Here is a 26,994-nt window from a genome sequence, read left to right on the forward strand (position 1 = left end):
TCATGACACATACTACTGACTCTAGTTTACTTGCCTATAATATTTCATTATTAGCTATAATATTTCATCATTACCTATAAATTTCATTAAGTAACCATTGAGTTCAGTTTTTTGTGCATTTTTAATCACAAGTTATATTATATGTTGGGACTTGTATCATAGTAATTAGAGCATTTTTACTTATGCATTATACTGGAGCCTAATTTTTGAAATTTTTCTGTATGTTATACTGGAGTTATATATATATAATAAGAAATTTGGAAAGCTTGGAAATTTTTTATCCAAAATAAACTACTCGAATATTATACATATTGCTTTGTATTACATTATAAATATGGTATTTTATGAGGTGCAGTGTTTGATGCATTTTTAACCAGTAAAATTAATTTATATTTCACATTGGAAGTTGTGTTAAAGTAATAATTACATTTACACTATTTTCATTAAATTATGATTCATGAATATTTATTTTTACCCCTGATGTTCAATTTGCCTTCTGTCTTTTCATATACAGTTTTAAAAAAAATTACGCTATATAAGTATCATATCATTTACAGATTATTCACACAAACTCATCTAGTTTTATTAGACAAAACAGAAAAAATAAGGAAAAATGGATGCAGCAATCAAAACCATAGTTGATCAAATCAAAGAAGATATCATCGAAGCCTTTGAGATCAAGTTCGATGAGTTTATGGACAAATATGAAAGGGATTTAAGGAGACTCAAGGACAAGCTGGATAGGCTGGAGATCATTGTCCGATATGGGGACAATAGTGGCAATATAGATGATAGTTCTTGTGACTTTGATTATTATTTTTTTACGCTCTTTTTTTTTTGTGTTTTTGTGGAAGTACTTGGAATCTGAATGGTGGCAATGTAATTTTAGTTTATATTAATATAATTTCTTTTTGTTAATGTATTTGTCTAACTTACTTTTGATCTCTTTAAATTCAATGAAAATATTAATAATGACTATGATTTTACTGTTACAAATGTGAAAAATCAAACAATATCATATATCATATTGGTAGCTATATATCCAACTATATTTAATGGAGAGAAGTCGAAAATAGTGCAAAATTGGGATCAAGAATAAGTTAGTGGAATTAAATAATTAAAAAAAAATTCCTGTATATTACACTGGAGTTATATATTGTTCAATCATGATATCCTGTATTTAACACTGGACATGAATAATCTAGATTCTTTTATACTAAATTCGTCCAATTTTGGTTACTCCCTATAAAATATGCCGGAAATACTATACTTATGAAGGCATATAAGGATATATTATAATGGAAAAGTGGAAAATATTGGAAACTTGGTATCTAGTAGAATTTACTTGAATTAAATAATTAAACATTTTGTTTCATGTATATTACACAGGAGTTGTATTGTGACGACCCAAAGGGTCATCACCATAGTTCTTCCTTGTTCCGCGCTTCGGAGGCCTTGAAAACCTCGCTTTTAGTTGCCTCGATTTGCGTGCGCAGTTCAGGCGCGTAGCCGGAAAGTTTTTATATTAGAATATGCGAATTCTGTGAAAAATGTGATGAATTTTGATATTAATATGCATAATATTGACTTCGGTCAACATTTTGGGTAAAACGGACCCGGACCTGTGATTCGACGGTCCCGGAGGGTCCGTAGAAAAATATGGGACTTGGGCGTGTACCCGGAATCAAATTCCGAGGTCCCAAGCCCGAGAAATAAATTTTTGTGTGAAATAGTTTTCTGAAATTAATTAAGGAAAATGAAGAAGAAAATTGATCAGAAAACTGTGGTATCGGGCTCGTATTTTGGTTCCGACGCCCGGTACGAGTCTTAAATATGTTTTAAGCACTATCTGTAAAGTTTGGCTAAAAACGGACGTCATATGACGTGTTTCAGACTTAAAATGGGGAATTTGAGTTTTTATGAAAGTTGAAAGAAAATCATGTATTTTGAGGCTTGATCCTATGTATTGATGTTATTTTGGCGATTTGATCGCACGAGTAAGTCCGTAAGGTGTTTTCGAGATCATACGAATGTTTGGTTTTGGCTCGGGTGAATTTTGAGTAGGGCCCGGGAGGTCTTAGACTTAGAAAAATATACAGGTTCAGATGTTGCAGGCCTAGCGCGGCCACGGCCATTTCCGCACGGTCGCGCTGGCAGCCACGCGGTCGCGGTGCTTTTCTGTGTGGTCCGCGTGGTGGGGTTCAGAGGGTCGACCAGCGCGGCCGCGCACCAAATCAGTGCGGTCCGCGCTAGGTGGGTTCAGAGAGATCCCACTTCTCCCCTCCCTCGGCGCGGCCGCGGTGCATTTCTGTGCGGTTCGCGCCAACCCCCAGCAAAATGTATAAATTCAGGATTTTCAGTCATTTTTCCACTTTTCAAAAATCCAAAACCTAAGAGGCGATTTTCCAAACAACTTTTCTTCTTCAAAACGATTGGTAAGTGATTTCTAACTCATTTTCTTCACTTCTTAACATCTTTTAACATGATTTCAACTTCAAAACAAAGATTTTCATGGGGGAAATTGGGTGTTTTGGGTAGAACCTAGGTTTTCTACAAATTGAGGAGTTGGACCTCAATTTGGGGTCCGATTTCAAAACAAAGCATATATTTGGATTCGTGGGAGAATGGGTAATCGGGTTTTGGTCCGAACCTCGAGTTTCGACCACGTGGGTCCGGGGGTGTTTTTGGCCTTTTTGGGAAAAACTTTGTAAAAATTATTTTCATGCATTGGGATTGATCCATTTAGTAATTATTAATGTGATTAAGTAACTTATGACTAGATTCGAGCGGATTGGTGGTGGAATCAAGAGGTAAAGCTATACTAGAAGCGTGAGTTGAGTTTGGAGCATTCGAGGTAAGTGTTTGTTCTAACTTTGGCTTGAGGGAATAGGATTAGGATGATATTTGCTACTTGCTAATGTGGAGTACGGTGTATAGGCATGGTGACGGTTATCTATGCACCGGAGTCTAGCATGACCGTGAGTCTTGATTGCTTTTAATTCGAATAATGTGACACAAGCTCCTTGTTTATTTGATGAGTTTCATATGATGTGAACGGTTGAGGTAGAATTGTGATTGGTGTACTCTTGGAGCGTTAGCTCGAACATGAATGTGTTAGTTGAGGAAGAAGTGATTTAAAAAGAGAATGTGTTGTGATTACTCCCTTGCCGGGATGTGTAGACTGATATATATACTCTCCCTTATCGGGATATTTTGGGTTGTTAGTTGTACCGTTGTCGGGTTAAAGGTATTGAGATGTTATTCTCCCCTGAAGGGGTCAACTATATGAAGTCAGATATTATGAACTATATTATGGGATCGTGTGGCACGCCGTCCACTTGGTTATTGGCCTCCGTTGCCGGTGACATATTGTGCACTGTGATAAAGATGAATTGGGATCGTGTGGCACGCCGTCCACCTATATATTGTTAAAAGGGATCGTGTGGCACGCCTTCCACTTATATACTATATTATGGGATCGTGTGGCACACCGTCCACATATATACTATATTATGGGATCGTGTGGCACGCCGTCCACTTATATACTGTATTATGGGATCGTGTGGCATGCCGTCCACTTACATACTATATTATGGGATCGTGTGGCACGCCGTCCACTTACATACTATATTATGGGATCGTGTGGCACGCCGTCCACTATATATATATATCATGGAAACCGGAGTTTCTTCTGTTTATTTCCGATATTTTATTTTTATCCGTTACTCCCCGGTAGCATGTCCCCTCCCAGCCTTACTTTGTATTATCTTGTTATTGTTTTCTTGCACTCGTTATATATATCTGTACAGGTTAATTATGTTAGGTCCTGTCTTGCCTCGTCACTACTTTGCCGGGGTTAGGCCAGGCACTTACCAGCACATGGGGTCGGTTGTGTTGATGCTACACTCTGTGCATTTTGTGCACAAATCAGGGAGCAGCTTACAGACCACAGCAATAGGACTTCTGGGAGCTATCTTCAGTCTAGGGACTCTCGAGGTAGCCTAGCTGGCGTTCGCAGGCAGAATCCCCTTTCCATGTTTTTGTTTGTTCATCTTGTATCAGACAAACATGATGTATTCCCTTTCAGACATTGCTTGTAGTATTCTGTAGTAGTCCGTGAGCTAGTGACACGAGACCTTGGGTAGTGATGTGTATTAAACTTCTGCACTTTTGGTTTTCAGTTGCTTTAGATTTAAAGTCTTCCGCTTAAATTTTGTCTCGTTTATTTTATTGTTTGAAAGAAAGCAGGAAAGGTGTTTTAAATATTTGGCTTGCCTAGATCCGATAGTAGGCGCCATCACGATACCCGATGGTGGGAAATCTGGGTCGTGACAAGTTGGTATCAGAGCACTAGGTTACTTAGGTCTCACAACCCACGGACAGTTCGGTAGAGTCTGAGGGATCGGTACGGAGACGTCTGTATTTATCCCGCATAGGCTACTGAGTTAGGAAAACTTCACCTTGTTCATTCTTGTCGTGCGATTCTGTTTCTCAAGTACTGATTGTCTTTCCACTCTGTTCTTTCGCAGATGGTGAGGACATGTGCTTTATCTTATACCGCGCAACAGCCCGAGCCCCCAGCAGCAACTCCTATCAGGGGCAGGTGGCGACACCGAGGCCGTGCCAGAGGCCGAGGCCAGGGCAGAGCTCAGCCCCGAGTGGCAGTCCCAGAGGTGGAGCCTCATGTTGACTACGACGAAGGGGTTCCAGCTCCAGCAGCTCTGGTGGGCCCAGCTCAAGTTCCAGAGGGTTTCATAGCCACTCCAGTGCTTCAGGACGCTTTGGTCCGACTGGTAGGCTTTATGGAGGGCATTTCTAAAGCGGATTTGCTTCCCGTAGCTCCAGCCACATCTCAGGCTGGGGGAGGAGTTCAGACTCCTGATACTCGTACTCCAGAGCTGGTAGCTCCTCAGGCTCAGGTTCTAGTAGTTCAGCCAGCCGTGGCAGTTCAACTAGCTGTGGCAGCCCAGCCAGGTATTGCGGCTCAGTCCAACGATGGTGCGGCTATGTCCGCGGATGCTTTGGGGAGGCTTGATCGTTTCACCAAGATCTTCACAACCACATATAGTGGCACCCCCTCAGAGGATGCTCAGGATTTCATATTCAGCTGTCATGAGGTTCTACAGACTATGGGCATTGTAGAGACCAATGGGGTCGACTTCGCCACTTTTCGCCTGGCAGGATCCGCCAAGACTTGGTGGAGGGATTTCTGTTTAGCCAGGCCAGCAGGGTCGCCATCATTGACCTGGGATCAGCTTTTAGAGTTATTTCTGGGGAAGTTTCTTCCAGTTACTCTGCGAGATGCTCTTCGCAGGCAGTTTGAGCGTCTCCAGCAGGATCCTATAACGGTCACCCACTATGATACCTGGTTCATTGATCTTGCTCGTCGTGCCATTGTGATCCTCCCCACTGATAGAGAGAGGGTGCGGAGGTTTATTGATGGGTTGGCCCAGCCGATCCGTGTTCAGATGGCCATGAGTGCCGGTAGTGAGATTTCATTTCAGGAGGCGGCAGATGGTGCCCGCCGGATAGAGATGGCACTTGCTCAGGGAGGTGGTCATGGGTCTGATAAGAGGCCCCGTCATTCTGGTAGATTCAGTGGTACCTCGTCTGGAGGTAGGGATTCTTATGGTAGAGTCCATCCTTCGAGGCCCTTTCAGTCAGCTCTCCAAGCTTCTCATGGTACACCAGGTGGTCGTGGTTCTCAGCCGCAGTATTCTGAGCAGCAGCTCTTCAGTTCACCATCAGCACCTATCAATGCACCACCACTTCGTTATTCTCAGCAGCCGAGGGCTTGTTATACTTATGGCGATGTGAGTCACATTGCCAGATATTGCCCTCGAGCTTCCAGCAGCTCGCAGCAACAGGGTCCTCGCCCGATGATCCAGGCACTAGTTACCCCACAGCCTGCCCAACCAGCTAGAGGCGGGGGTAGAGGACATAGAGGTGGAGGTAGAGGTCTTATAGGTAGAGCTCAGACCGCTAGAGGTAGGGGTCAGCTAGCAGCAGATCGTCCCAGGGATATGATTCAGGGAGGTGGGGCCCAGCCCCGTTGTTATGCCTTTCTAGCCAGGCCAGAGGCTGAGTCATCAGATGCTGTGATTACAGGTACTTTTCTGGTCTGTGATAGGTATGCTTTTGTGTTATTTGATCCCGGATCTACGTATTCATATGTGTCGTCCTATTTTGCACCCTATTTGGTTATGCCTAGTGAGGCCTTGAGTATTCCTGTATATGTGTCTACGCCAGTGGGGGATTCTATCGTGGTGGACCGGGTTCATCATTCATGTGTTGCGGTATTCAGGGGTCTTGAGACCCGTGTTGACTTGTTGCTCTTGGATATGGTAGATTTCGACGTCATATTAGGGATGGATTGGTTGTCCCCGTATCATGCGATCTTGGATTGTCATGCCAAGACCGTGACCTTAGCCTTACCGGATTTGCCCCGTTTAGAATGGAGAGGGACTCCTGGTCATTCTTCTCGCAGCGTTATTTCTTATGTGAAGGCTCGACGCATGGTCGAGAAGGGGTGTCTAGCGTATCTGGCTTATGTTCGCGACTCCAGCCCTGAGGTCCCGTCTATTGATTCTATTCCTATTGTTCGGGAGTTTCCCAAGGTCTTCCCTTCAGACCTGCCGGGCATGCCGCCCGACAGGGATATTGATTTTTGTATTGATCTGGCTTCGAGCACTCAGCCCATTTCCATTCTGTCGTGTCGTATGGCGCCGCCAGAATTGAAGGAGTTAAAGGGTCAGCTTCAAGATTTGCTTGAGAAGGGTTTCATTAGACCCAGTGTTTCGCCTTGGGGCGCACCGGTGCTAGTTGTGAAGAAAAAGGATGGTTCGATGAGGATGTGCATTGATTACCGATAATTGAACAAGGTGACGATTAAGAACAAGTACCCACTGCCGAGGATCGATGATTTATTCGACCAGCTTCAGGGTGCGAGGGTGTTTTCAAAGATAGATTTGAGATCTGGCTACCACCAGCTAAGGATTAAAGCGTCTGATGACCCTAAGACAGCATTTCACACTCGGTCTGGGCACTATGAGTTTTTGGTCATGTCATTTGGATTGACTAATGCCCCAACAGCGTTCATGGAGTTGATGAACCGAGTGTTCAGACCTTATTTGGACTTGTTCGTGATAGTCTTCATTGATGATATTCCTATATACTCCTGCAGTCAGGAGGAGCATGAGCAGCACCTCAGAGCGGTTCTTCAGACCCTGAAGGATAGTCAGTTGTATGCTAAGTTCTCGAAGTGCGAGTTTTGGCTGAGTTCGGTCGCATTCCTGGGTCATGTCGTATCAGTAGCAGGTATTCAGGTAGACCCAAAGAAGATAGAGGCAGTCAAGAACTGGCCTCGACCAGCTTCAGCTACGGAGATTCGGAGTTTCCTGGGGTTAGCAGGTTACTACCGTCGGTTCGTGGAGGGGTTTTCATCCATTGTAGCCCCTATGACCAGATTGACCCAGAAAGGTGCCCAGTTCAAATGGTCAAATTAGTGTGAGGCGAGCTTTTAGAGGCTCAAGGCAGCTCTGACCACGACACCGGTGTTGGTTTTGCCCACAGGTTCAGGGCCCTATACAGTCTATTGTGATGCATCTCGTATTGGACTTGGTGCAATGTTGATGCAGGATGGCAAGGTCATTGCCTATGCTTCGAGGCAGTTGAAGGTTCATGAGAAGAACTATCCAGTGCATGATTTGGAGTTGGCAGTCATTGTTTACGCATTGAAGATTTGGAGGCACTATCTGTATGGTGTGGCGTGTGAGGTGTTCACGGATCATAAGAGTCTTCAGTATTTGTTCAAGCAAAAGGAGTTGAATTTGAGGCAGAGGAGGTGGTTGGAATTGTTGAAAGGTTATGACATCACTATCTTATATCACATGGGAAAGGCCAATGTGGTGGCCGATGCCTTGAGTAGGAAGTCAGTCAGTATGGGCAGTCTGGCTTATATTTCGGTCGGTGACAGACTACTTGCTTTGGACGTTCAGGCTTTGGCCAATCAGTTTGTGAGGTTGGACATTTCTGAGCCTAGTCGAGTATTAGCTTGCACGGTCGCTCGTTCTTCATTATTGGAGCGTATCCGTGATCGGCAATTCGATGATCCTCATTTGTGTGTCCTGAGAGACACGGTGCAGCATGTAGGTGCCAAGAAAGTAACTTTGGATGATAATTGCGTATTGAGATTGCAGGGGCGAGTTTGTGTGCCCAATGTTGATAGGATTCGAGAGTTGATCTTAGCGGAGGCCAACAGTTCTCGGTATTCTATTCACCTGGGTGCCGCGAAGATGTATTAGGATTTGAGGCAGCACTATTGGTGGCGCAAGATGAAGAAAGACATCGTTACGCATGTCGCTCGGTGTTTGAATTGTCAGCAGGTTAAGTACGAGCATCAAAGACCTGGTGGTCTATTTCAGAGGATTGCATTTCCCGAGTGGAAGTGGGAGAGGATTACGATGGATTTCGTTACTGGACTTCCAATGACTCGGAAGAAGTTTGATGCAGTTTGGGTCATTGTTGATAGGCTAACCAAGTCAGTGCATTTTGTTCCTGTTGTAGCCACCTATTCGTCCGAAAGGTTAGCCGAGATTTATATCAGGGAGATTGTTCGCCTTCATGGGGTGCCGCTATCTATCATCTCGGATCGGGGTACGCAGTTCACCTCGCATTTCTAGAGAGCGATCAGTGAGAGTTGGGCACCCAGGTTGAGTTGAGTACAGCATTTCATCCCCAGACGGACGGTCAGTCCGAGAGGACTATTCAGATTCTTGAGGACATGCTCCGAGCCTGTGTCATTGATTTTTGAGGCTCATGGGACCAGTTTTTCCCTTTAGCAGAGTTCGCCTACAACAACAGCTACCAGTCCAGCATTCAGATGGCTCCGTATGAGGCGTTGTATGGTAGGCAATGTCGGTCTCCGGTTGGATGGTTTGAGCCGGGAGAGGCTCGATTATTGGGTACGGATCTGGTTCAGGAGGCCTTGGACAAGGTCAGGATTATTCAGGATAGACTTCGTACGGCTCAGTCCAGACAAAAGAGTTATGCAGACCGCAAGGTCAGAGATGTTGCTTTCATGGTTGGGGAGTGGGTATTGCTCTGTGTATCGCCTATGAAGGGCGTGATGAGATTTGGGAAGAAGGGCAAGCTCAGCCCTAGGTTCATCGGTCCATTTGAGATTCTTGATTGTGTGGGAGATGTGGCTTATAGACTTGCCTTGCCACCTAGCTTGTCAGCTGTGCATCCCGTGTTTCATGTATCTATGCTCCGGAAGTATCGCGGAGATCCATCGCACGTGTTAGATTTCATCACTGTCCGATTGGAAAAGGATTTGTCATATGAGGAGGAGCCGGTGGCTATTCTAGACCGGCAGGTTCGACAGTTGAGGTCGAAGAGTTTTCCTTCGGTGCGTGTTCAGTGGAGAGGTCAGCCTCCTGAGGCATCGACCTGGGAGTCCGAGTCCGATATGCGGAGCCGTTATCCTCATTTATTTCCCGACTCAGGTACTTCTTTCTTTTGTCCGTTCGAGGACGAACGGTTGTTTTAGAGGTGGAGAATGTGACGACCCGAAGGGTCACCACCGTAGTTCTTACTTGTTCCGCGCTTTCGAGGCCTTGAAAACCTCGCTTTTAGTTTCCTCGATTGGTGTGCGCAGTTCGGGCGCATAGCCGGAAAGTTTTTATGTTAGAATATGCGAATTTTGTGAAAAATTTGATGAATTTTGATATTAATATGCATAATACTGACTTTGGTCAATATTTCGGGTAAAACGGACCCGGACCTGTGATTCGATGGTCCCGGAGGGTTCGTAGAAAAATATGGGACTTGGGCGTGTACCCGGAATCAAATTCCGAGGTCCCAAGCCCGAGAAATGAATTTTTGTGTGAAATTGTTTTCTGAAATTAATTAAGGAAAATAAAGAAGAAAATTGATCAGAAAACTTTGGTATCGGGCTCGTATTTTGGTTCCGACGCCCGGTACGAGTCTTAAATATGTTTTAAGCACTATATATAAAGTTTGGCTAAAAATGGATGTCATATGACGTGTTTCGGACTTAAAATGGGGAATTTGAGTTTTTATGAAAGTTGAAAGAAAATCATGTATTTTGAGGCTTGATCCTATGTATATGATGTTATTTTGGCGATTTGATCGCACGAGTAAGTCCGTAAGGTGTTTTCGAGATCATATGAATGTTTGGTTTGGAGCCCCGAGGGCTCGGGTGAGTTTTGAGTAGGGCCCGGGAGGTTTTTGACTTAGAAAAATATACATGTTCGGATGTTGCAAGCCCAGCGCGGCCGCGGCCATTTCCGCGCGGTCCGCGCTGGCAGCCACGCGGCCGCGGTGCTTTTCTGTACGGTCCGTATGGTGGGGTTCAGAGGGTCGACCAGCGCGGCCGCGCACCAAATCAGTGTGGTCCGCGCTGGGTGGGTTCAGAGAGAGCCCACTTCTCCTCTCCCTCGGCACGGCCGCGGTGCATTTCTGTGCGGTCCGCGCCAACCCCTAGCAAAATGTATAAATTCGGGATTTTTAGTCATTTTTCCACTTTTCAAAAACCCAAAACCTAAGAGGCGATTTTCCAAACAACTTTTCTTCTTCAAAATGATTGGTAAGTGATTTCTACTCATTTTCTTCACTTATTAACATCTTTTAACATGATTTCAACTTCAAAACAAGGATTTTCATGGGGGGAAATTGGGTGTTTTGGGTAGAACCTAGGTTTTCTACAAATTGAGGAGTTGGACCTCAATTTGGGGTCCGATTTCAAAACAAAGCATATATTTGGATTCGTGGGAGAATGGGTAACCGGGTTTTGGTCCGAACCTCGAGTTTCGACCACGTGGGTCCGGGGGTGTCTTTGGCCTTTTTGGGAAAAACCTTGTAAAACTATTTTCATGCATTGGGGATGATTCATTTAGTAATTATTAATGTGATTAAGTAACTTATGACTAGATTCGAGCGGATTGGTGGTGGAATCAAGAGGTAAAGCTATACTAGAAGCGTGAGTTGAGTTTGGAGCATTCGAGGTAAGTGTTTGTTCTAACTTTGGCTTGAGGGAATAGGATTAGGATGATATTTGCTACTTGCTAATGTGGAGTACGGTGTATAGGCATGGTGACGGTTATCTATGCACCGGAGTCTAGCATGACCGTGAGTCTTGATTGCTTTTAATTCGAATAATGTGACACAAGCTCCTTGTTTATTTGATGAGTTTCATATGATGTGAACGGTTGAGGAAGAATTGTGATTGGTGTACTCTTGGAGTGTTAGCTCGAACATGAATGTGTTAGTTGAGGAAGAAGTGATTTAAAATGAGAATGTGTTGTGATTACTCCCTTGCCGGGATGTGTAGACTGATATATATACTCTCCCTTGTTGGGATATTTTGGGCTGTTAGTTGTACCCTTGCCGGGTTAAAGGTATTGAGATGTTATTCTCCCCTGAAGGGGTCTACTATATGAAGTCAGATATTATGAACTATATTATGGGATCGTGTGGCACGCCGTCCACTTGGTTATTGGCCTCCGTTGCCGGTGACATATTGTGCACTGTGATAAAGATGAATTAGGATCGTGTGGCACGCCGTCCACCTATATATTGTTAAAATGGATCGTGTGGCACGCCGTCCACTTATATACTATATTATGGGATCGTGTGGTACGTCGTCCACTTATATACTATATTATGGGATCGTGTGGCACGCCGTCCACTTATATACTATATTATGGGATCGTGTGGCACGCCGTCCACTTATATACTATATTATGGGATCGTGTGGCACGCCGTCCACTTATATACTATATTATGGGATCGTGTGGCACGCTGTCCACTTACATACTATATTATGAGATCGTGTGGCACGCCGTCCACTTATATATGATAATATGGGATCGTGTGGCACGTCGTCCACTATATATATATATATATCATGGAAACCGGAGTTTCTTCTGTTTATTTCCGATATTTTATTTTTATTTGTTACTCCCCGATAGCATGTCCCCTCCCAGCCTTACTTTGTATTATCTTGTTATTGTTTTCTTGCACTCGTTATATATATCTGTATAGGTTAATTGTGGTAGGTCCTGTTTAGCCTCGTCACTACTTTGTCGGGGTTAGGCCAGGCACTTACCTGCACATAGGGTCGGTTGTGCTGATGCTACACTCTGTGCATTTTGTGCACAGATCAGGGAGCAGCTTACGGACCACAACAGTAGGACTTCTGGGAGCTATCTTCAGTCCAGGGACTCTCAAGGTAGCCTAGCTGGCGTTCGCAGGCAGAAGCCCCTTTCCATGTTTTCGTTTGTTCATCTTGTATCAGACAAACATGATGTATTCCCTTTCAGACATTGTTTGTAGTATTCTGTAGTAGTCCGTGAGCCAGTGACACCAGACCTTGGGTAGTGATGTGTATTAAACTTCCGCACTTTTGGTTTTCAGTTGCTTTAGATTTAAAGTCTTCCGCTTAAATTTTGTCTCGTTTATTTTATTGTTTGAAAGAAAGCAAGAAAGGTGTTTTAAATATTTGGCTTGCCTAGCTCCGATAGTAGGCGCCATCACGACACCCGATGGTGGGAAATCCGGGTCGTAACATGTATGTTGTTAAAACATGAAATATTGTATTTAATACTGGACTTGAATAGTCCAGATTCTTTTGTCCTAAATTCGTCCAATTTTGGTTACTCCCTAAAAAATATGCTGGAAATGTTACTTATGAAGGGATATGAGCCTGTACATTATAATGAAGAATCGGAAAATATTGGAAACTTGGTATCTAGAACAATTTACTGGAATTAAATAATTAAATATTTTATTTCCTGTATATTACACTGGAGTTATAGTTTATTAAAACATGATATCCTGTATTTCATACTAGACTTGAATAATCCAGCTTATTTTATCCTAAATTCGTCCAATTTTGGTTACTCCCTATAAAATATGTTGGAAATGCTACTTATGAAGGAATATAAGCCAGTACATTATAATGGAGAATCGGAAAATATTGGAAACTTGGTATCTAGAACAATTTACTTTAATTAAATAATTAATTATTTCGTTTCCTGTATATAACACTGGAGTTATAGTTTATTAAAACATGATATCCTGTATTTAATACTGGACTTGAATAATCCAGATACTTTTATCCTAAATTCGTTCAATTTTGGTTACTCCGTATAAAATATGTTGGAAATGCTACTTATGAAGGGATATAATCCAGTACATTATGATGGAGAATCGAAAAATACTGGAAACTTGATATCTAGAACAATTTACTGGAATTAAATAATTAAATATTTTGTTTCATGTATATTACACGGGTATTATAGTTTATTAAAACATGATATCCTGTATTTCATACTGGACTTGAATAATGCGGATTCTTTTATACTAAATTCGTCCAAATTTGGTTACTCTCTATAAAATATGCTGGAAATGCCATTTATGAAGGCATATAAGCCAGTATATTATAATGGAGAAGTGAAAAATAGTTGAAACTTGGTATCTAGTACAATTTACTGTAATTAAATAATTTGCTTCCTGTATATTACACTGGAGTTATACGTTATTAAAACATGATATCCTGTATTTTATACTGGACTTGAATAATCCAGATTATTTTATCCTATATTCGTCCAATTTTGGTTACACCCTATAAAATATGCTGGAAATGCTACATATGAAGGCATATAAGCCAGTATATTATAATGCAGATGTGAAAGATAATGGAAACTTGGTATCTAGTACAATTTACTGGAATTAAATAATTAATTATTTTGTTTCCTGTATATTACACTGGAGTTATATGTTATTAAATCATGATATCCTGTATTTAATACTGGATTTGAATAATCCAGATTCTTTTATCCTAAATTCGTCCAATTTTGATTACTCCCCATAAAATGCTGGAAATGCTACTTATGAAGGCATATAAGCCAGTACATTATAATGGACAATCGAAAAATATTGAAAACCTGGTATCTAGAACAATTTACTGGAATTAAATAATTAATTATTTTGTTTCCTGTATATAACATTGGAGTTATAGTTTATTAAAACATGATATCGTCTATTTCATACTGGACATGAATAATCCAGATTCTTTTATCCTAAATTCATCCAATTTTGGTTACTCCCTATAAAATATGCTGGAAATGTTACTTATGAAGAGATATAAGCCAGTACATTATAATGGAGAATTGGAAAATATTGGTAATTTGGTGTCTAGAACAAACTGGAATTAAATAATTTATTATTTTGTTTCTTGTATATTTCACTGGAGTTATATGTTGTTTAAACATAATATCCTGTATTTAATACTGGACTTGAATAATCCAGATTTTTTTATCCTAAATTCGTCCAATTTTGGTTACTCCCTATAAAATATGCTGGAAATGCTAATTATAAAGGCATATAAGCAGTATATTATAGTGGAGAACTGGAAAATAGTGGAAACTTGGTATCTAGTACAATTTAGTAGAATTAAATAATTTAATCTTTTATTTCCTGTATATAACACTGCAGTTATATATTTTTAAACTACTATGTCCCGTATTTAATACTGGACTTGAAAAATCCAGAATTGTTTATGCTAAATTTGACCAATTTTGGTTAATCCATATAAAATATTCTGGAAATTCTACTTATGAAGGGATATAAGCCAGTATATTATAATGGAGAAGTGTAAAATAGTGCAAAATTGGTAATTACAATAATTTACTGGAATTAAATAATTTAAAATTATGTTCCTATATATTTTGCTGGAGGTATATGTTCGGAAATTATATGTCCAGTAATTTATACTGGAACTTCATAAACAAGATTTTTTTTGCAGCAAATCAAGAAACAAAAAAAAACAGTAATAATATTTTGAAAAACAAGAATACCAAACAAATTATTCGGGATTACAATCAATTTTTCATATCAGACAATGCAACCTTATTGTGTATAATCAATCATTTTTTCTCTGTATTTTCTTGCATAAGGATGAACTACAGCAGCATTTGTGCAATTTGTTCTGTTATGCCCATATTGTTTGCAGCGACCACATTTTGGCTCCTTCTTGTATTCTGTACCGGAAACATGTCGATTCTTCTATCTTCTTCCTAGCATTACTTTTGCATCTGGAGGCTTAGTGATTTCTGATTTAATAGTTTCTGGTATAACCCATGTTGATCAATCACCTATAGAATTTACTTGCCCTTCATATGCTTTCAACCAAAAGTCCCTTGAATAATAGGCTGAGCAAAAGGCCGATTTCTTTTGATATATACTGTCAATTGCAGCAATTGCATGTTCACAGGGTATTTCATCTAGCTGAAATTGAAAACAATCACATGTTCTTTTGTCTAGATCAACAATAAATTCCATACCCCCTTCTTTCACATTGAATTTGAGTCGATCAATGGGCAATACTCTAAATGTAAAAGCTGGTTTAATTTTTTCTTCCAATGTTGCTTCTGCCCAATTTGATATCTCACGGAATATTCCTTCTGTAGTTGTCCTTCTTTCATAGAACCAGCTTTGCAACTTTTCTTGTATGAAATCCATCATTGTTAAAAGTGGCAATTCTCTTGCACGTCTCAATACATTATTCATTGACTCAACAATATTTATTGTTAACATATCATATCGTCTTCTCGGACAATGTGAACGAGCCCACCTTCATGGTGGTTCCTCCATCAAATAATTAAATGTTTTCTTATCAACAACAGCTATTTGGGACATGAAGTCATCAAATTCTGATTGAAGGTATACTCTTGCAGCACTTTGAAAAAGGTTTAGTACAGTATTTCTCACTCTTCTTTGCTTTAGATTCTTTTCTAAATGATATATGCAAATATCATGGTAGCACTCAGGGAAAACCTTTGCAATACCATTTGCAATGGCCTTGTGTCGATATGACAAAAACATTAAATCCTTACGAATCCCAATTGCATTTCTTAATTCTCTGAAATACCATTCATATGATTCGTTATTCTCTGAATCCGCTACCCCAAATGCTATAGGGAAAATCTGGTTATTTGCATCTTTTGTAACAGCCACTAACAGAACACCTCTATATTTATTTTTTAGAAATGTTCCATCAATTGCAATAAGTGGTCTACAATACTTCCACCCAGAAATTGATGCCCCATACATGAAAAACATGTAGACAAACCTATTCAATTGAAAAGTAAATAACTTTCAGTTATACCATATGACAAATTGAATACTAATAACATACTACACAAAAAGCTTAAAGACGACATACTTCCATTAAAATATACTGAAATCAAACACAACTCAAATATTATATACTGGATTAAAGAACATAATAAAAAAGAAGACGAATAATCACTCAAAAAAGTAATGACAAATAAAACAAACTTCTAGGTTAAACAGAACTCATCCAGTATAATATACTGGACAGAAAACTTAAACAAGGCAGACATCCCGTAAAATATACTGGAGTACATCCCATAAAAGCTTACACAAGGCAGATATCCCGTAAAATATACTGGAGAAAAAGCTTACACAAGGCAAACATCCCGTAAAATATCCCGTATAACATACTGGAGGACAAACATTCACACGAGAATTCAGTATAATATACTGGACAAAAATTTATTACTAAATTTTGAAGGCCTCTATTTTATACACAAACATAAGAAATTTACCTGTTTTCTGCATCTCTTTGAATATTAGTATATGATCCTGTATTTTTTTGTTCGATCATATACAAATATGATGCCAGCTGCTCATAATTCTGTTCAATTGTTCCTCTTAATAAAGATAAGCCTTTTTGAATAGCATGCCATGCGTTTCCATAACCAACATCTATTCCATGTGCTCTTTTCATTTCTGAAATGACAAACTTAGGCTTTACTTCAGTAGCTATGTCCCTTAAGTTGTAAATAATATAATCTTTAATTACATTAGAAGTTGCTTGTCTTTGGTGTGATTTTCTAATATCAACCGAGCACTCATGTGTTCTCTGAAATTTAACTATTTTAAAAAGTGTTGATTGTTTAATTCTTGAACCTCGAACAGTCCAACCACACTTTTCATCAGCACATACCAAAGAATATCTTATGTTACTTGACCTCTTAACATAAAACTCAAAGTGCTCCTTTATAGCCGCTAAGCAAAAACATCTAATCATAGCATTTTTGTCTTGAAAAACTGACCCGAGTTTTACATCATCCAATGATGCATTTTCCTTTAGTATTATTGATGGGGATTCTTTTGCCTTTCCTTTTGCTTTCCTTTTTCTTCCTTCAATAGTGTCTAGTGATTCAATCTCTTGATCTTCCACAGGAATTACAATTTCATTTTGCATTGTAATGTCATAAATTGGCATCTCCTGCTCTTCTGCTACTTCCGATATCAGCAGTACTTGCTCTTCCGGAACATATGTGTTTCTGTGCAATAATTGATGATTGTCAATTTCCATTATTGCACTACTTTCTGGTTGTTGATCTGGTATTTCTGATATTTCAAAAATAAATTTGGAACTTTTATAGTATGGATTATTTTTTAAAAGCATCATACACAAGCTAAGATCTTCATCTTTTGTCACTTGTATTCCCTTAGCAGTACCTAGGTTGATATTAAGCCATGCTTTTGCTTCAAACTTGTTGTTGTTGAACTCCATAACTTCAAAAATTTTACTCATGGATTCTTCAAACGAAGTCCCATCATTTATAAGGAGAAGCTTTGTTTTATGATCTAAGTACTTGAAATCTGCTGTCCATTTGCCATCGAATGCGATAAGCAAGAAATTTGAATGCATCATGTATTTAATGAAACCAAATAATAAGATGGAGTTATAATTCGAGCAAAGTATAGTAGATACAAATTATAAATTGTCTTACCTATCTTTAATACAATATACTGGCATATATAGCTTTATAACTAGATTTTCCAGTATAATTATCAGTAAGTAACTAAAATAAGAAATACAACAATAGTTAAATCAGCAAACTTTGGATAAATATCTTTTTTGTGAACATCCTGTATAAAATATTGGACATTATAATTTTGCAAGGTACATCTCCAACAAAATATACAGGAACCCAAATAATTAGATATTTAGATGTTATACTGTTAAAAAATATAACTCCAGTATAATAAGCTGGAATAATTGAGTTTTTCATATAAATTAAGCAAATTTCAGCTTATTATAATGGAGTTACTGGAGTCACACAAACATCCAGTATAATATACTGGAAGTATCTAAGTTTTACATATTAATTTAGAAAAATCCAGCAAAATATACTGGCGTTATGTTCTGAAGCATTCTATATTATTTATAGTTATTTTGAACAATGTAGATTTTATTAGTTACGATCTAAATTACAGAAAAGAAGATATTTAATATAATTTAGCACAGATTAACGCATTGAGAAAATTAGACAATAACACAGATTAAAGCATTAATTGAGAGAGTTAAAACAACAAACTTTGTGTAAAAAATCTGGTTTGTGAACATCCTGTATAAAATACTGGACATTATAATTCTGCAATGTACATCTCTAGCAAAATATACAGGAACCCAAATAATTAGATATATAGAAGTTATAATATTAAAAAATATAACTCCAGGATCATAAGCTGGAAATAATTGAGTTTTCCATATATATTAAGCAAATTCCAGTTTATTATACTGTTGTTACTGTAGTCAACCATACTTCCAGTATATTATACTGGAAATGTCTAAGTTTTACATATTAATTTAGAAAAGTCCAGCTAATTATACTGGTGTTATGTTCTGAAGGATTTTGTATTATTTTTTGTGGTTTTGAACAATGCAGATTTAAATAGTTACAATCTAAATTACAGAAAAGAAAATATTTAATACAATTAAGCACAGATTAACGCATTGAGAAAATGTGTCAAAATAACACAGATTAAAGCATTAATTGAGAGAACTTACTTCGATTTGCAGAAAATTCGAAGAATCAAAAAATTTTACTGAAAGAATTTTCTGGTTTGAATTACGAACAAAAGAATTGTAGAGAATCACAATTAAATCTGTGGTAGTAGAAGATAGATTTAATTGAGAGAGCTTACTTCGATTTTCAATTTAAAGCCGGAAGGTTTTGCTAAAGAAGAATATAAGGTCAAGTCGCGTAAATTTAATAAACATAGTAGGGGTATTTTTGTCAACAAATTGTTACCGTGCTTAATTCGCGGCTAAATATCGTTGACTTTTGATTATGTGGCTAAATTTGATTGACCAGGTGTAAAACTGGCCATTTATAAATTTTCCCCGGTGTTAAGAGGCGGCTCTAGTGTTCTTTCCTAGTTAAATTCAAATTCTTTTCCGATTATGATTCTTTAAGTAGAAGAAAAGTTGACTTCTGTACAATTTTCAGCGTCCCGTATCGATGGAGTTACTATTGCAAGTCTTGTCTGTGTATACTTCCATAATTGAGAAATGCAATCCCATTCAAGGTACTAATTATCACATGGATGGACATAATTGATCAAAGGGATACTTCTATGTGGCCCCCCTAGTCAAGAGAAGATATCTTTCTTTTTGAATATGATATAGCATCAATATTCCACAAGTATGAGCAAAGATGTCTTAAGATTGGCGTATGTATTTTGAAAGTACACTTGGCCAAAATGTACCACTCTAGCTAATTGAAAATAATTACTTTCAAGAGGTGATTTCATACCCCAAAAAGCTTTGAAGTAGGGGGCATTTGTAGGCAGTGAAAATTTTATTAAATTTAAATCTATAAGTAATTTAGATTTAATCTTAAGCTAAATATATTTTGATCCAAATAAATGTTACGGGCTAATATAATTGGATAAATTATATAAATCCAATATATATGAATTAAATAAATAAGTCTTAATTCATTGAGCTAACCATATAATTGGGCTGTGAATGATGAACTCACTTCATTAGGCTCAATATGCCATCTTCCTAGATGCCCAGTTTGGTGTCACGTGTCAAATGATGTGGCATGCCAAGTGAAACGGAAGAGCCAATATGATCATTTTATATGTCAAAATAATAAGGCATGCCAAGTCAAATTAAAAGGCCAATGAAACTACGCCACATGTGCAAGTGACATGTTCCGGCCAATCAAATACGGCCATGGCACGCTTCAATCTGATTGTTCGGAAAGAGTTTATTCTCATCACAACTCTTCCCTTCCACAACTATAAATAGGGGTCTTCATAACTTAGAAAGGAACCAGAAATTATAACAGGAAGTAAGAGAGAGAGCTCATGGATCAAACGCTGCAAATTTCTCTACAAGTTTCAAGCTTCAAGCAATCAAGTTCAAGTTCAAGAAATCAAGTTCAAGATCAAGAACGAAGAACAAATCAAGGTTCAAGGAGTACGAGTTCAAATCAAAGTTCGTGCTAGTTGAATTCAAGATCATCGTTCGTGGCAACAATATAGATTCAAGATCAAGCTCGAAGGTCCTTGAATTTATTTTCTATTGGAAAGAAGAATGAGAGGATTCATAGAGAATGTACACTCATATCATTTTAAATCAAATACTACAATTGTTGCAATATTTTTCGGTCTCGATTTTATTTTCTTGACGCAAATTTATTATCTACACAACCATCACAAAAAATATAATTCTTATATTCCTTAAGATTTTTAATAATTTGTATTCGAAATCAGAAAATCATAGAAGTAAAGAAATATTAGTTCAATAAAGCAAAACATAAAATAATTTTCGAGCTCACAAATTGTGACGACTCGGCCAGTCGTCTCATGAGTTACCACACCATTTCCCCATTTTCATCTTCCTTATGCTTCATTATCCATATCTTGTGTAATCGAGTTGATTTGAAGGGGTTTTAATAAGAAATAAGACACTTAGTCTCTTTTAAGAAGGCTTAAGTTGAAAAGGTCAACCGGATATTGACTTATGTGTTAGAGGGTTCGGATGTGAGTTCCGATGGTTCGGTTAGCTTCGGGAGGTGATTTGTGACTTAGGAGAGTGATCGGAAGTGGTTTTGGAGGTACGGTGTAGAATTAGGCTTGAATTGGCGAAGTTAGTATTTTGGCGAATTCCGGTTGATAGGTGAGATTTTGATCCGAGGGTCGAAATGGAATTCCGAGAGTTTCTGTAGCTTCGTTATGTCATTTTGGACTTGTCCGCAAAATTTGAGGTCATTCGAACGTGGTTTGGTTGGGTTTTTTATCAAAAATGGAATTTGGAAGTTCTTGAGATTCATAGGCTTGAATTCGATGTGATTTGATGATTTTTGGTGTTAGTCGAGGTGTTTTGATGATTGGAACGAGGTTGAATAATGTTTAGTGTAACGACCCGACCGGTCGTTCTGAGCTCCGGCGCGTCATTCAGCAGTTTGAGGCCATGAGCGGCTTCATCTCAGGTATATTGACTTGTGTGTATGGTCAGAATTAAAATTCAGGAAGTTTGGAGTCAAATCTAAATGGAAATTCTCATTTTGAAAGCTTAAAATTGAAGAAATGAACTAGGATTAGAATTTTGAGTAAACGACCTCGGAATTGGGATCTGAAAGTTCCAGCATGTTCGTATGATGATTTCGGACTTGGGCGTATGTCCGGATTTGGTTTTGGGTAACCCGTGAGCATTTCGGCGTATATTGTGAAAGTTAGTACTTTAGAAGAATTTCATAAATTTGGGTTGGAAGGCATTTCAGTGTTATAGAAGTCCGTTTGGGATTCCGAGTCTGGGAATAGCTCCGTATGGTGATTCTTGAGTTGGAAGCGCGATCGGAAGTGAATTCAGATGTCTGGAGGTCATTTTGAAGTCATTTGGCTAAATATAGAAATTTGAAGGTTTTTGAGAAAATTCGACCGGAAGTGGAAATTTTGATATCGGGGTCGGAATGCGGTTCCGAAAGATGGGGCAAGTCCGTAATGTCGAATGTGACTTGTGTGCAAAATTTGAAGTCATTCCGGAATGATTTTGGTAAGGTTTGAGACACTTAGTCTCTTTTAAGGAGGTTTAAGTTGGAAAAGTCAACCGAACGTTGACTTATGTGTTAGAGGGATCGAAATGCGAATTTTATGGTTTGGATAGCTTCGTTAGGTGATTTGGAACTTAGGAGTGTGTCCGGAATATTTTTGTGATGACCGGTGTAGAATTAAGCTTGAATTGGCAAAGTTAGTATTTTGGCGAATTCCGGTTGATAGGTGAGATTTTGATCCGAGGGTCGGAATGGAATTCCGAGAGTTGTTGTAGCTTCGTTATGTCATTTTGGACTTGTCTGCAAAATTTGAGGACATTCGGATGTGGTTTGGTTGGGTTTTTTATCAAAAATGGAATTTGGAAGTTCGTGAGATTCATAGGCTTGAATCCGATGATGATTTGATGTTTTGATGTTATTTTGGGTGTTTTGAAGGTTGGGACAAGTTTGAATGATATTGTGGGACATGTTGATATAATTGGTTAAGGTCCCGAGGGCCTCGGATGGATTTCGGAAGGTTAACGGAATGAAATTCGGACCAAAAAGAAAAGAAAAAGCTACAGAAATTTCTGCTGCAATTTTCTGCAGGTCTTTGGACTGCAATCGTGGAGCGTATTTCGGAGGCCTATATCTTTTTATCTATAAGGAATTTTGAGATGATTCAAAAACGAAAGTTATAGCCCTTCATATCTAGTTTCCAGAAAGCTAACGAAATCGTAATTTTAACATTTGTAGAGAAAGTTATGATTGATTAAAGATGACTGATGGAGCAGTTTCTCCAGAAATTTTCTGATTTCATGGAGCCGATTTAGAAGCTCATATCTCGGGATATATAAAGAGTTATATGGTGTACAACCTATCAAATTAAAGATCTTTGAGTCTAGTTTCTAAATCTTCAAACCGTTTGTCATTTGGATATTTATACAAGACGTTATGGGTGTTTAAACAGAAGGTGTCCGACAAGGAACAATTTTAATAGGATGTACAACTTGTATAGCACAAGTGCAAGGTACAACTCGACGAAGCACGGGCAGATTCTTTTAAACACGGATTTGGCTTATTTCTTTCATTTCTTTCATTTGGCTTGGATTATTTTGGAGAGAATTTCAAGGGGGATTTCATCAAGCATCAAAGGTGAGTTGTTTCTACTTATTTCCAAGTTAAATACATGGATTAGAGCTGAAAACTCAAGTAATTTATGGACAAAAATGGTGGTTTAGGGCTTGAAACTTAAGAGAATTAAATGGTGATTTGAGGGGTCAAATGAACTCCGATTTTTATGAATTTGGTATGTATAGACTCGTGGCGAGATAAGGGTCGTATTTATGTAAAAATTTCTGAATTTCGAGACGTGGGCCCGGGGCTCGGGTTTTGCTAATTTCGGGATTTTCGACATTTTTCGAGTCTTTTCGATTGGGTTATATTCCCTTAGCCTATTGTAACGTATTCGTTGTGGTTTTGACTAGATTCGACGCGCGAAGAGGTCGATTCAAGAGGAAAGGGCATTGCGGACTAGTTTACGGCCGGTTAGAGGTGAGTAATAGATGTAAATGCTATTCTGAGGGTTTGAAACCCCGGAATTTCACATCGTAACGCTATATTGAGGCGTGACACGCATTCCATGGTGAGTGCGGGGTAGGATACTATTGGGGATTGTGACTTGGTCCATCCCGTGTGATGTTTATACTATATTGGTGATTGATACACATACTTCATTGATATTACTGGGCTTGATGCCATGTTTGGGGCCTTGTGCCGATTTGTAAAATCCTTCGAGGATTGATATTACTGCTTAGCATGATTTGCATATCATTTAATTTCAGTCCAAGGTTTTAAATGCTGTTTTGCAAACTCAGCCATAATTCTAAGTGTTGAAAACTTAAATGATATTTTTAAATGTATTCCGGGCTGGGAACTTCTGTTTTGTAAATGCCCAAGGGGCTTATTATATTATTTTCTGGACTGATTATAAAGTGACTTGAAACAGTGGTAACAATGACACTGTGTGATATACTTGAAACAGTGGTAACAATGACACTGTGTGATATACTTGAAACAGTGGTAACAATGACACTGTGTGATATACTTGAAATAGTGGTAACAATGACACTGGATGATATACTTGAATAGTGGTAACAATGGCATTGGATGATATATTTGAACAGTGGTAACAATGGCATTGTATGATATAAATTGGTCAGCTAACAATGGCTGACCGGTCAGGTAACAATGACTGACCAAGATATTGCGCTTGGGCTGTAGGAGCCCCTCCGGAGTCTGTACACACCCCCAGTGAGCGCCATCGACGATAAATAAATATGGATGGCTCGGGCTGCACGCCGCAGTGGGTACTGGAATGTACCATCATATGCATTGCATTGCATTCATGTATTTGTATTTATACTAGTGTTTAGCTGCTCAGTTCCATATGTTGCTGTATATTCGGATTGTAGCTTACTTTGTGTATTTACTGGATTTTCTTATCTTCGGACTGTAGTTACTTTTATTACTCACTGGGTCGGAGTACTCACTTTACTCCCTGCACCTTGTGTGCAGATCCAGGGCAGTCTCAGGCTCAGTAGATCCAGTTGATCAGCAGATCCAGCCTCTGGGAGTATCGAGGTAGCTGCACGGCGTTCGCAGCCATTGATCTTCTCCCTCCTATCCTATCTCTTTATTTCCGCATTATCAGACTTTGGATATACCATGTATTAGGATGATATTCTGTATTCTAGAGGCTCAGATTCGTGACACCGGGTCCTAGTGAGATTATATTGTGTATTTTGTTAAATTTTTCAGTACTTTAATCTTGCTTAATTGATATTTCTTTTCGCTATTTTTGATAAATTGGGTTAAGTGTTGAATAATGGTCGGGCTTGCCTAGTAGTGTGCTGGGCGCCATCACGACCGGGATTTGGGTCGTGACAAGTTGGTATCAGAGCCTAGGTTACTTGGTCTCGCGAGTCATGAGCCGGTTTAGTAGAGTCTCGCGGATCGGTACGAAGACGTCTGTACTTATCCTTGAGAGGCTGCAGAACCTTTAGGAAAACTTCACATTCTTGAATTCTTATCGTGCGTCCTCGATTCAGCTTGAAAAGAAACTTTTGAAATTCCTTCCGCGTGATCGTATGCACTAACGGGCGCTCAGTATCAGATGTGTCTCGATGGCTTTTGATTCCCCGATTGAGGGGCGAGGTGTAATCTCTGTGAGTTTGAAGTTAGACCAGTCAGGAGGACTTGAGGCCAAATCTTTGACAATGGCTTGATCACCGAGGTGCTGATTTTGTGAGCAAGTGTTTTGAACTCATATGTTCATTATTGTCCTTGTTAGCCGGAATGGCGGTTGGATATCCACGTGATGAGTATGTTAGTGTTGCGAGGTGTATTTGTACGACTTGGTAGTGGCGAAGAAGCCTACTGGATAGTAGATGAACTGTTAAGTGATTCGTTTCTTATTGTGATTTGTTGAGTAGCCCGAGTTATGGGCGCGTGAAGAATATTTTTCGTGTCTCCTAGTTAGATAAGTCTGGGAGCTGAGATCGCTTCCGTAAATGTATTATGACGAAATCGTTGAGTCAAGAAGACCACTTCGAAGGTCGAAAATATTAAAGGAAGAATATGTTCCTACTTGGTTGAATAGCCCAATAATGGAGGGTTGAAGGGTATTTTCTATGTGTTATGATTCAAATAGGTGCAACGCATGTCCATGTATCAATTTAGATTTATGTAATTGATATGCATTGTGATGCTTTGTCAAGTTGTGGATGTGTTGTTAGGATGGTTTTGGTGATTCTCTGGCAGGTGGATAGGACCAATTACAAAGGAGGCTCTGCCGAAACTTTTGAAAAATTTAGGACTTAGTAAGTGGGCTTAGCTGTTGTGTGAGTAAATGCAAGAATTGCAGAAGAGTTAAAATTCCAGATGATTCGTGTTTCCACGAGCTTATGATGGAGTGAGTTTAATCTCACCATGATATTACGACAGCAATAGAGTATATGTGTTGTGATCTATGGCTTCGAGCCAAGTTGGGGAGCTTGCTGTTGATTAGCTGATTGCACGGTTTATTACCTGCGTGAATTCTGGTTATTGGCGTATTGGTGGGTTATTGCAGCTACGGAAAAGGACCATGAGTGGTAATTTGAGTAAATGAATTGTTGGATGCATGCTATGGTTAGCCTTATTGGCTCATGTTCAGACTTGAGGGAAGATTCATGATTTATGCCTCGTATAGGTGCAGGCTTCGAGGGAAGTGATCCCTCTGGGTGCTTTATCGAGAGGGTATTCATATGTTATAAAATTCAGTAGAGTTGGTTGCATTCGGGGCCAAGTCAGAGCTGGGTGGCTCTCAATAGCGGTCCTAGTTAATTCAAGAGGTAAAGTGTGGTGCCTAATGATTTTGAGTCTATAAGTACGGTTAAGAGTCAAGCTTTTGAAGCAGCTTATGAAGAAAGGCACAGAATGTTCTATGATGTTTTGACTTGCGGTGTAGCATTTGAGAGACATGAAATGGTCATGGTATTTGAGACAGCATGGTCTCGTGATTTAAGGTCACTCGGGGTGAGTTTGGTTGAAATAAGTTAGGTGTTAAAGGGAGATATTATTATTTCTAAGGCAATCAAGGATAAATTGGAAGGAAGTAGATTGATTAGCCATAGTTGAGTTGGTATACTGGTGTCAGTGATCGGTTCGTTCAGCGTGATCGAGTTATGCATGTGAGGCTTGTCGGCCGCAGTGATTGATGTTATTCTGAAGCATAGTTAGGGCCTATTATGAGTAAGCGGATCCCAGAAAGTGTTATGGTGGCTTGGACAACTACTTAGAGATTGGCATATTCGACGATTATGAGGATTCGCCTATATGTTGCTATAGTTCTCCTGAAGTGAGTTAAATGGAAAGTCTTATGTGATGAAGTATTAGCCTATCGGCGGTTCCAGAGTTGTGATGGAAATCGCGTCTATCGTATATTGGCACGTGAGGTGCAGTGAGTGGTATGGAATTTGAAGTAAGGACCAAGGTTGCAGTTTGGTCAATGACTGTGATGTCACGATCTCGGATGAGCAGTATATGAGTTTCAGTGTTTTGA

General features: G+C 39.3%; 2 protein-coding genes and 1 long non-coding RNA gene across 3 annotated transcripts; 1 reads left to right on the forward strand and 2 right to left on the reverse strand.

The window, feature by feature from the left end:
* Positions 1-15,171: 15,171 nt before the first annotated feature.
* On the reverse strand, positions 15,172-15,594 carry LOC104226091 (uncharacterized). The gene has a single exon (XM_009777986.1). It carries the CDS (start codon positions 15,592-15,594, stop codon positions 15,172-15,174), a length of 423 nt encoding a protein of 140 aa, XP_009776288.1.
* Positions 15,595-15,660: 66 nt separating this feature from the next.
* LOC138887650 (uncharacterized) lies at positions 15,661-17,773 on the reverse strand. The gene is made up of 2 exons (XM_070169419.1): positions 16,656-17,773; positions 15,661-16,156 (listed from the first exon to the last, which is right to left on the reverse strand). Exons 1-2 carry the CDS (start codon positions 17,771-17,773, stop codon positions 15,661-15,663), a joined length of 1,614 nt encoding a protein of 537 aa, XP_070025520.1.
* Positions 17,774-22,997: 5,224 nt separating this feature from the next.
* Positions 22,998-24,642, forward strand: LOC138886885 (uncharacterized). Its single transcript, XR_011405828.1, has 3 exons — positions 22,998-23,045; positions 23,378-23,444; positions 24,468-24,642. It is a non-coding gene; the product is annotated as an uncharacterized lncRNA (long non-coding RNA).
* The last annotated feature ends 2,352 nt before the right edge of the window (positions 24,643-26,994 follow it).

Source organism: Nicotiana sylvestris, chromosome 3 (assembly GCF_000393655.2).
Source record: "Nicotiana sylvestris chromosome 3, ASM39365v2, whole genome shotgun sequence".
NCBI classification, from domain to species: domain Eukaryota; kingdom Viridiplantae; phylum Streptophyta; class Magnoliopsida; order Solanales; family Solanaceae; genus Nicotiana; species Nicotiana sylvestris.

Excerpts from the sequence above, each read along its gene's own strand:
- LOC104226091 (XM_009777986.1), bottom strand. The coding sequence starts at position 15,594 with ATGAATAATGTATTGAGACGTGCAAGAGAATTGCCACTTTTAACAATG.
- LOC138887650 (XM_070169419.1), bottom strand. The coding sequence starts at position 17,773 with ATGATGCATTCAAATTTCTTGCTTATCGCATTCGATGGCAAATGGACA. Across the intron at positions 16,157-16,655 it reads CAAAGAGATGCAGAAAACAG|GTTTGTCTACATGTTTTTCA; the intron begins GTAAATTTCTTA and ends TCAATTGAATAG.